General features: G+C 38.1%; 1 protein-coding gene across 1 annotated transcript; it reads left to right on the top strand.

The window, feature by feature from the left end:
- Positions 1-299: 299 nt before the first annotated feature.
- On the top strand, positions 300-10,012 carry LOC139116390 (tudor domain-containing protein 7-like). Its single transcript, XM_070679027.1, has 11 exons — positions 300-575; positions 698-943; positions 1,190-1,558; positions 1,681-1,803; positions 2,689-2,808; positions 4,361-4,582; positions 5,143-5,240; positions 5,679-6,156; positions 8,160-8,231; positions 8,657-8,882; positions 9,157-10,012. Exons 1-11 carry the CDS (start codon positions 300-302, stop codon positions 9,381-9,383), a joined length of 2,457 nt encoding a protein of 818 aa, XP_070535128.1. The 3' UTR covers positions 9,384-10,012.
- Positions 10,013-11,378: the final 1,366 nt, after the last annotated feature.

Below are 11,378 nucleotides of genomic sequence, written 5' to 3' on the forward strand. Positions count from 1 at the left end.
GGTCAAAGGTCAAACATTGCATGTGCTCAGAACTGCTTGTGATATCATCTTTCTCATCCTGTTATTATTACACTTAGGCCAATGGTCAAGTGAATGGCTTTGTTAGTCACATAGCTGATGATTGCACCGTCTCAGTACAGATACAGGGAACAGGATTAGATAGGTTGGATGAATTAATGAATGACATCAGATTACATTACACCAAGGTGAGTACAGAATTAAGTGAGAGTCACATAGCTGATGATTGCACCGTGTCAGTGCAGATACAGGGAACAGGATTAGATAGGTTGGATGAATTAATGAATGACATCAGATTACATTACACCAAGGTGAGTACAGAATTCAGTGAGAGTCACATAGCTGATGATTGCACCGTGTCAGTACAGATACAGGGAACAGGATTAGATAGGTTAGATGAATTAATGAATGACATCAGATTACATTACACCAAGGTGAGTGCAGAATTCAGTGAGAGTCACATAGCTGATGATTGCACCGTGTCAGTACAGATACAGGGAACAGAATTAGATAGGTTGGATGAATTAATGAATGACATCAGATTACATGACACCAAGGTGAGTGCAGAATTCAGTGAGAGTCACATAGCTGATGATTGCACTGTGTCAGTACAGATACAGGAACAGGATTAGATAGGTTGGATGAATTAATGAATGACATCAGATTACATTACACCAAGGTGAGTACAGAATTCAGTGAGAGTCACATAGCTGATGATTGCACCGTGTCAGTGCAGATACAGAGAACAGGATTAGATAGGTTGGATGAATTAATGAATGACATCAGATTACATTACACCAAGGTGAGTGCAGAATTCAGTGAGAGTCACATAGCTGATGATTGCACCGTGTCAGTACAGATACAGAGAACAGGATTAGATAGGTTGGATGAATTAATGAATGACATCAGATTACATGACACCAAGGTGAGTACAGAATTCAGTGAGAGTCACATAGCTGATGATTGCACTGTGTCAGTACAGATACAGGGAACATGATTAGATAGGTTGGATGAATTAATGAATGACATCAGATTACATTACACCAAGGTGAGTACAGAATTCAGTGAGAGTCACATAGCTGATGATTGCACTGTGTCAGTACAGATACAGGGAACATGATTAGATAGGTTGGATGAATTAATGAATGACATCAGATTACATTACACCAAGGTGAGTACAGAATTCAGTGAGAGTCACATAGCTAATGATTGCACTGTGTCAGTACAGATACAGGGAACAGGATTAGATAGGTTGGATGAATTAATGAATGACATCAGATTACATTACACCAAGGTGAGTACAGAATTCAGTGAGAGTCACATAGCTGATGATTGCACTGTGTCAGTACAGATACAGGGAACAGGATTAGATAGGTTGGATGAATTAATAAATGACATCAGATTACATTACACCAAGGTGAGTACAGAATTCAGTGAGAGTCACATAGCTGATGATTGCACCGTGTCAGTACAGATACAGAGAACAGGATTAGATAGGTTGGATGAATTAATGAATGACATCAGATTACATTACACCAAGGTGAGTGCAGATTCAGTGAGAGTCACATAGCTGATGATTGCACTGTGTCAGTACAGATACAGGGAACAGGATTAGATAGGTTGGATGAATTAATGAATGACATCAGATTACATTACACCAAGGTGAGTACAGAATTCAGTGAGAGTCACATAGCTGATGATTGCACTGTGTCAGTACAGATACAGGGAACAGGATTAGATAGGTTGGATGAATTAATGAATGACATCAGATTACATTACACCAAGGTGAGTACAGAATTCAGTGAGAGTCACATAGCTGATGATTGCACAGTGTCAGTACAGATACAGGGAACATGATTAGATAGGTTGGATGAATTTATGAATGACATCAGATTACATTACACCAAGGTGAGTACAGAATTCAGTGAGAGTCACATAGCTGATGATTGCACCGTGTCAGTACAGATACAGGGAACATGATTAGATAGGTTGGATGAATTAATGAATGACATCAGATTACATTACACCAAGGTGAGTACAGAATTAAGAGAGGATTACAACATCACAATTAGCAATGCGACTCATCCAACACATCTAATGAGGTACAGTTCTCACAGTCCCTTACATCGTAACTAAACCCCCATGTGAGTGAATCCTATATACAAAGTCTCATGGCACCAGACCGTGTCAGCATACCAAGTACAATACAAATGGTCACATCAGCAAAAACGTCTTCATTTGTGCACAGTTCATTGTGAATTCATGAAAGGAACAAAGAGTCTTTGGCATTGTTAATCCAATGAGTCTTAGTTAAATGCTCAGCTTAACTACATGTACCAGCTGTCAGCATTAATTTAATTATCATAGCTGTGGACTATGCTGACTGCACTTAGATCTTGTTTTGTATTTTTCCACCAATATCAAATTAACGCCAGCTCTCTCCCAAGCCCTGTCTTCCTTTTTCCCTCTTGATTTCCCTGCTTTCCCTGCGTCTGTATAATATAGTACTTGCATCAGTGTGTGTGTGTGTGTGTGTGTGCATGTGCCTATACTAACATACTCAAATATCGCTCTTGACTTAGACAAACTTGCAAGTAATACGTGTTCTGCAGTAAAGGCTTGTTAATTTTTTAGGACTTGTTGCTCTGTAAATATTTTGTGTTGTCTCAGGCTACAGGTGCTGAGGACTGTGTGACAAGACCACAGATTGGTAGACTGTACTGTGCCAAATATCCAGCTGACGGTAACTGGTATAGAGCTGTTGTGAAGCAAATATTGCCAACTAAAAAGGTACCACTAACAACATACTCTTTCCCCTAAAAAGTCAAGAGCGCCCTCATGTGTCTTGTCACAGATTATAGATGTAGCATAAGTGACCGTTATTTTAGGTGCCATGCTACTGTCAATATTAACACAGTGCTTATCATATCAGAGGCATTTGTCAATATTATATGACATTATCTAGAAGTTTATGCTTGATTGAATCTGGTCACCCTAGCAACAACGCTACCTCAGGCTAATGCTGGAACAAGATTTTGTCTTTGATGTACTTCAATTAATCAAGCTATCTATACATTTCATTGTTTTAGCAGTTTGCAAGGCCATTATTCTTCGGTGGGGCAAGTTGGTAATTACCTACCAATTTAGCTAGGGATATTGCAATATACCAAGGGAACTTCCTAAGCCAAACTCTGTTTTCCTATCTGCAGCGGCAAGATGAAATCTAAACAAACACAGCGGGTAACAAATTTTACAGCCACCAATGGTGATCTGATACCGGGATGAACCATAATGTACTCCACTGTCTGCTTTATGTTTCAGTAATTTAGCTGGTCAGAGGGAACTTTGGTAGTGATTTTGTATGTGTGGCTCAGTTCATTGTGTAGTATGTTGAACACTGTTCTGATTGCTGGCTGGTTTTGTACAGTACAAGTATTCTAAAAAAAGTATTTTGTCAATATTTTACTGGCTGCTATCAAAGGTTTCTTCACCCACAAAAAATTAAGCAACTAGTTGTGCAGGTCATGTCAAACTTTTTGATTGTGGCCTTCCAGGATGTTTTGGGCAATGGTACTGAGAATGAGATGGGCGATGACATGCTGAAGTGCCGTCTGTTGTGCATTTATTCTCTGAGCGATATTTATCATAGTTTCAACTTCATGTAGCTTTGTACAATTTTGTCATCTTGTCTCGAATTTCGATGGAGCTTTCAAGACAGACTGTAAAGTTGACTTTTTTTGACTCGCTGATTGCTTTTGAATCAGACTCCTGTGAACCACACAGTAAAGACCAGCTTTGGAAAGATTAATGTACAAGGGGTGATCTCAAACTTTTGTACAAAATACCATGTTTTGTAATGATGTTACTTCATGCAGCTTTTTCAAACTTAGTTATGTGCAATATATATCAAAAAGAAGACAAGGCACGATATGATCTCTTACGATCGTGTTTTATTCCTTGTAGTTTTCATTCCCCAATCCAGTCCCCTTTCAACAAACCTACATCAAAATGGTTCATCCCGGTATCAGATCACCATTGCTGGCTGTAAAATCTCATTACCCGCTGTGTTTGTTTAGATCTCATCTTGCCGCTGCAGATAGGAAAACAGAGTTTGGCTTAGGAAGTTCCCTTGGTATATTGCAATATCCCTAGCTAAATTGGTAGGTAATTACCAACTTGCCCCACCGAAGAATAATGGCACTGACTGTAGCATTTTACTTTGCCATCGTCTTTGATCAGAGAGACTTCCAAACTCTACACTACTCCTGTACCTTATTTCAATCATTTGTTTGTTTGGATTTTACCTTGTTGTTTTGTAAACTTTTCTCTACTGCAAATGTAGGTTGAAGTATTGTATGTGGATTATGGTAACAGAGAAGTGATCTCAATATCTAACTTGAGAGAACCAACCACTGCCAACCCTCACATAACAAAACTACCGTACCAATCCGTTGATTGCCAGCTGGCCGGACTGTCTGGATTGGTGTCCAGTAAGACAGAGAACTCAGATTTGTCTAAATCACTGATTGAGATGGTACCGACTAATGAAGCTATCCAGATTAAGGTAACACAATCCTATGAAGGCTGTCACCCTCAGTTTTATGTAAAATTGTCTCAAAGCTGCCACTTTCAGAAGACGGTCAGATTGATGTAACCAAGACTTCGTTCTGAGATTGTTGTATAACATTGACATTAACTTGTATACAGGTCAAGTCATTTGAAATCAGCATACAAGTCAAGGTATCCAGCAGATCACCTTTACACAAGTCTGTGACGTGTATCATTATTATCAGATCAAGTCTGTAAAAGTCACCATTTTCAGTAACTGCCACACCAATGCTTCATTATACAGTGAGAACTAAGTTTATAATGAGTAGATCCCAGTGGCAGCCACTGTTACATATCAAAGGAAACCTTTGCATATAGTATTGGTTCAGTTGAAAATAATTTTGTGTAATCAGATAGTGACATTCAAATCCATCTATTGCACCTAGACCATGTGTAACACGCTGAATGGGAAATGAGAACAGTAGATATAAAATACATACTGTGGTATTCCTGCAAGTCTGCTCTGTTACTTAGATTAAACTCTACTGAATCTTCCTGTTTTTCACTCCGTAACAGGTTCTGCTGGAAACCAAACCGCCCACAGTAGAACTGTACATTGAAGGCAATGAATGCAGTCTCAATGAGCTCTTTCTTCAGGGTCACCGACCATCACTGTAAGTGCAAATACTTACTTGGTATAAAGTTATCAGGCTCACACTGAAAAGATTTTAGCAGAAGTTATGAGATGAAAAAATTGCAATATCTTATTTTTATTTTATTTATCCAAAGTAAACAATCAAAAAATAAAAAACTAATGAGGATCGGGTGACTGAAGCAGGTTCAAATCACCTTTCCAAACTCAGCCCTACACTATACAACAAGGAAAATAAAATGCAGACATGAAATATACAAAATTATGGAGAAAGAATGCAACAGTGAAAGAAAACTAGAACGGAAAAAGCAGTGGATTGTCCATGTACAGGTATAAGTCTACGTAATTATGTAAAAAGTACTTTCAGGATAAAATGAACTATAAATTTGTGCCAATATTTCCAGTATATTATTACTGTAATTCTTACGATATTGTATATCATATTTTTACATGGTTGCAGAATTGAAAGATTTATTGATGGAGCTGACGTCCCCCTACCGTCAGACTCTGAAACATCATCAGCAACTGACGAAGTCCGAGTTCCCAGTGACCACAGGTTGAATGATCGTAGAATTGTCATTGCAAATGAATCTCATGAAACACAGAAACTTTCTCAAACTGAGAGATGTGTAACACTGAGTGATGATACGCCTGATCTTCAAGTGTCACTGACTGGTTGCCATGGTGATGGAGACTATAGCAACAACAACATTAAACAAGTTGACAACATCACAGAACAGGCTGTGGAAAGAGGCAATGTTGACAGTTTACAAGAGGACAGTACGTCAGCATATGACGAAGTCAAATCACAAGGTGACTGGCAGGATGAAATAGAAAACTATGATAAGCTACCCATGCCATCTGTATTGACCATACCTGACGTTGGAGAATTTATGGACATACATGTATCGCTTGTCACAGATCCAAACTCTTTCATGGTAAGTCCCATTCAAAGCAGTCACATCTACCAAGAAATTCAGACAAATTTTTTCACATCTGTGCTGACATACCAGTACTGAGTTTCATAGGAAGTATTCCTACAGGAATCATGCTCCACTGTCTTTTTACTTAGTTTTTCTCCTTGAACCTGCACCATATTCCCAGATTTAGGCAATGTACCATCAGCATTTAACATTTGTTAAATACTGATGGCGTGATTGTATAGAGAGGGTAATTTACCACCAAAAGAGATATGCATGTACCAGGGTTTTACATCACTTTTAACTTTTGAGAGTCCCTGGGACTCCTGGTGTTAGAAAATGGGAGTCCTACATCAAAATATGGGGGTCCCAATTTATTTCACAAAATGTTTTATAGTTTATCAATGCCATGGTCTTCACTGTGTTCAATTAGTATTAATTTGCATACACAGAGACAACAAGGTTCCATATTGTACATGGAGGGGTAACTATTGTGCAACACATGCACACAACTATAGGGCATATTCAACTGACTCTGTATAGTTTGAACCGCCTGTATAACTATAATGAAGAGTTGAAGACAAAAACACATTTCACTAACCTTTTTATCGATTAATTTTGGTGTTTGACCCAACTTACATTAGTTTAATTCACGTACGCGTGTGTAACTATCTGTGGCTTATCGAGTCACGGACTCGTACTACCATACATACTAGTCAATCCGTTCGCCAAGTTTGATCACATTTTTTGACAAGCACGCCACAAAATCCGCCACAAAATGGAAAGAAACCACTAAGTATCGAGAAAAAAGTTTCATGTCCGTTTATTTCAGTTAAAAAAATGCGTAACACGTAGGAAATGTCTCGCAATGTCAACAGTTCAGAACAACTACATTTCATTTACAAACCGGGTCGACTGTTATGGCCGTCTCGCTTCAGGACGGCCGGAGGTCAAATATCAACAGTTTAAAGGGGCTTTTTGGCAGTCAAACGCTTGAAAATTCACAAAATACACTTCAATTTACCGAATCCTTACAAATTTCTCAATCTTGCATGTTTTGGACTTCGAAACCTTAACCTCGGGTTCCATGTCGAGAGTTAGGCATCACACAGTGCCGCCATCTTGGCCGCCGATACGTTCGAAGTCACTATCGCGATCGATTTGGTCACCAAATCGCGTCATTTTTCCATAAAATATTCTCAAAAAAACTGTAAAATCTATCATTTCTATCACCCAGAGGGCAGTAGCTTGGCATAATATAGTTGTCTTCCGTGTCTACGGCATGGTAAAGCTTTCAAAACGTACGTACGTGTTTCGTTCAACGCACTATAGCCGTATCCGCGTACCGTTGAAACTGCAGACCCGATTAAATATTCATGAAAACCGCTGACCTCTTTTAAAGAAAGTTTGCATAAATTACTGGAATTTTCGATTGTTAGGCTGCATGATGTCATTATTTTAGTCCTTATATGGTACTAAACTTGGTTCAAAGGGTCAGGAATACCCTTCTTCTGGTTGAGTTCGGCAATGCATAGCTAAGTTAGGCATAAGCATAGAACGCAACCACTGTCGGTTTATATACCGACGTGGCGCTGAGAGCGAGAATGCCGTGTCGGTTTATAAACCGACGCGGCGCTTTAAGGGTTAAAGTACGGGGTCGGTAAGTTTACTGGGATGTGTTTTACGTGTTCAGCAGCTTCGCAAGGTGTACACCAGCACAGATATTGCTGCGTCCCAAGGGACGCGTGGTTTAGTTTTTGAGGGTCCTGCGTCCGGTTTTATGCGTAAAGGACGCAGAAATGCGCGTCATGTAAAACCCTGATGTACAGTCCCTGCAATTGTGGATGTTATATTTTGAGAGATATCAGAAAGTCATGGGATTTTTAAATAACAAATTGGACAGGTACAGAAATGTTGAGTTACACATTTGAAGTTATAGCTGTGAACTCAGGATTGGTACAGAGTTATGAACAGTTTTCATGAAACATTTAGAGTTCTACTTTCTCTGTTTGTTGATGCAGTGTCAGCCATGGAGTTCATATGATGATCTTAACAGTCTAGTTGACAACATGAAGGAATTCTATACAAATCATGTAAGTCATTCATTTATTATGATGATCAGTCTCTAGAATAACAACAGAACTGTTTTTATTTTCCTTTAAATTCCACAATATATTCATTTGGCAATTATAAAGATGGCTTTGATTTCATACAGTATATTTTATCATTGGAATTCTGACATTATGACAATAGTGATATTTGTTTGAAAAATAAAACATTTAGGTAAGAAGTGAGGTCAAAATTACCGGAGTTTCATGCAGTTCAGTTGACCTTTATTTCATCGGCAAAGTTCTGTTTTGTTTTTGGTTTTGATAAACGTTCAGGGTTTGTTTGTATGTATCAGATCATTTCCACACTACCTGTTAGCAATACATGCATTGTTGAGTTTAGTGATATTTCTCTATACCCTTAAAAAATATTTCTATCACTATTTGTGACTTTTTTGTCTCACATTCAGATATATAAATGCCCAGAATTGAAAATTGGAGGGTTCTATGCTGCACTTTACGATGATGATGAACATTGGTATAGAATTCAGTTGAAGACAGTTCTCAATGAACACATGGTGGCGATGTACATGTTAGATCTGGGTCATTATGACGTTGTTGCCGTGGAGAACATCCAACCACTGGTGTCAGAGTTCAGAAAGTTGCCATTCCAAGCCATCACTGCATCACTGGCAGGTGAGTTACCATGGCAATACAGTGACTGCCGGTTACCGTGGCAACAGTGACTTTTTAGTTACCATGGTAACATGGTTATTGATACTTGTACAAGGAAATATTTACAAACAAACTGTCACTTAGTGTTGTAGTATTGATTTTGAAAATACCAGAAAATGCAAAACAGTATTGAATAATAAGATATTATTTGATTCAGAGGTAACATATATGCCATATTAGACGGAAAGAAAAACTTTCAATTTCAATGGCTAAATTTTTTTGTCATCCTTTTAAGGTGTTAAAGCAAAAGGGGACAGATTTTCAGACCAAGCCGTGAACCGATTCTTTGAGCTTGCCTACCGCCGAGAGTTTGTCGCCCAGATCGTTGAGAAGAATCTGATTGATAGAGAGACAGTTATCAAAGCGCATCTGTGCGACACATCAGATGACAATGCGGATGTTTACATTGAACAGCTTCTCATTGATGAAGGACTTTGTGACCTTGACGAGAGTGGAAGGTGATGCTGTAATCTGATTGGCTGTCAGGAACTCTCAGGACAAATATGAGCACATATTGACCTCATTATAAGACCTCAGGGCAGTACTCATGTAAAATACTGACTTCAAAACCAATACTGGAGTACCAGTTGACACAGTGTGTCAAATTTTAAAGCTGGTCCAACATCGCAAGTTGGGAGATATTGCCCTAATCTACTGAAAACAAATTATAGGGAAAACACCAAACTCAAAAAGAATCTTGCTTAATAGTTTTGTTACATGACTATGAAATTCTCTCTGAAGATGCTACCCAACCTGCCGCAGAAGTACTCAATTTAAATATGTGTTGTTTTGGTGATCATATTTTGTACAGTATGCTAATTTGGATGTACTTATGGAAATCTGTGTGCATGATGGGATACATACTTTGAGTCATTCCAATGCACATTGTCACTGCCATCGTTTATGGCAAAATCAAATTTTTCACGTAGGAATGTGTTCTCGACATTTGTGTTTGCTTCTTTACTACAAGTTGTTTGACTTATGTATTGCTGGCATTTCAGTCTCCGGCAAATTATGTGTACCCAGAAAGATGTTTGAAATGTTCTTGGGTATGACAGTGTTTTTCAATGATTGGCCCTTTTGTTCAACCTTTGTGCAAATAAAGCATGTATAGTTTGTGGAAAATATTATGTGGCACTTTGTTTGATTTATTCACACAATGAAATGAGCAAGTGCACACTTGCCACTACGGAATGTTTTTTTAAAAAAGTACTGGAAACTACTAGGGACATGACAGATCATCAGCCAATGTTTATTTGGAGAAGGACCCTGAATCTATGTTACCATGGCATTGCAACACTGTGATGTCAGCTATTCGGAACAAAGGGCATGAATGTCAAATCACTTTCCCTTTCATAAGTTTTTCCAAAAACTGGCCCAGGTGTTATATTACAAGTTAAATTTTAGTTCTGAAATGTTTGGGTGTGTACCATGTGGCTCATGCAAATGTCGCCCTCTATGGCCACATTAGGTTGAACCATATGACACCTGGTATCCAGCATTGGCACAAGACTGCTCTACTCTACATTGGTGACAGGTTTTAATACAAAACTCTTTCTTGCTGCTGTAGAGAAGTTTTTGTATCTGATTTTTTTGAAGTCAAAAATCAGAATTCAGGCCTAATTCTAGATCTTAAAACTTTTCTCAACCCACCATCTTATCTTCTATATTTCATAAGAAAAGCTTGATTTGTTGACAGCATTGTGCAGCAGTTATTTATGAAACATGGCCAACAAAGTTCTGTGTTGAATTTTAATCAGAAACAGAAACTGAAAGTCCTTATTTCCAAGTTATTTGCATATTAAGGGCCATGCTCAGGACAGGATCAGACAAACGACAGATTTTGCAATGATTTTTATTGAAATGATTTACATAAAATCAGTTGCACCTCTTGTAATGTTGATGACTTTCTAGCAGTTTCAATGATTTCTACTTATTGCTTTGATTCCCTGTAACCCTGAGTAAATGGCTATTTAGATTTCAACATCAGAATTGTATCATCGCTTCTACACAGGCAACTTTGGTGAAGATATACAATTACTAATATCCTAGAATACATTAGAACTGAAAACAAGGACTTGCTGAATATTTCAATTCTCTTGAACAGTTCTGCCTTACAGTCTAATCTTCAAACGAAAATACAATTTGACATTTGCAAGATGAAGTATAGCTTTTTGTCATAATATAACAGAAAGCCACATTTTTCATAATTTAGACTGAAATACACACACATAATAAATTTTAGTGACGTTTGTTGCACCTAGCATTTTTTTCTGTGTATCACCTCTTCCATATTTCCTTATAGAATCCAATGGTAGAGCAATGCAGACTTTATCACGGATGGTGTGAAAATGAAATACTGTAGTGACAATTTAAACGAAACTTCAAAATGACTTTAAGCCAAACCTAAACAAAAACAATAACAGACAACATGAAAGTATATAACAAGATACTAGG

The sequence above is a fragment of the Ptychodera flava genome, chromosome 17 (genome assembly GCF_041260155.1).
Source record: "Ptychodera flava strain L36383 chromosome 17, AS_Pfla_20210202, whole genome shotgun sequence".
Classification (NCBI taxonomy): domain Eukaryota; kingdom Metazoa; phylum Hemichordata; class Enteropneusta; family Ptychoderidae; genus Ptychodera; species Ptychodera flava.

Bases quoted from the DNA above. Each gene is read 5' to 3' on its own strand.
- LOC139116390 (XM_070679027.1), top strand. From the start codon at position 300: ATGAATGACATCAGATTACATTACACCAAGGTGAGTACAGAATTCAGT. The intron at 944-1,189 runs GTGAGTACAGAA...CATTACACCAAG, and splicing joins TCAGATTACATGACACCAAG to GTGAGTACAGAATTCAGTGA. The intron at 8,883-9,156 runs GTGAGTTACCAT...CATCCTTTTAAG, and splicing joins CATCACTGCATCACTGGCAG to GTGTTAAAGCAAAAGGGGAC.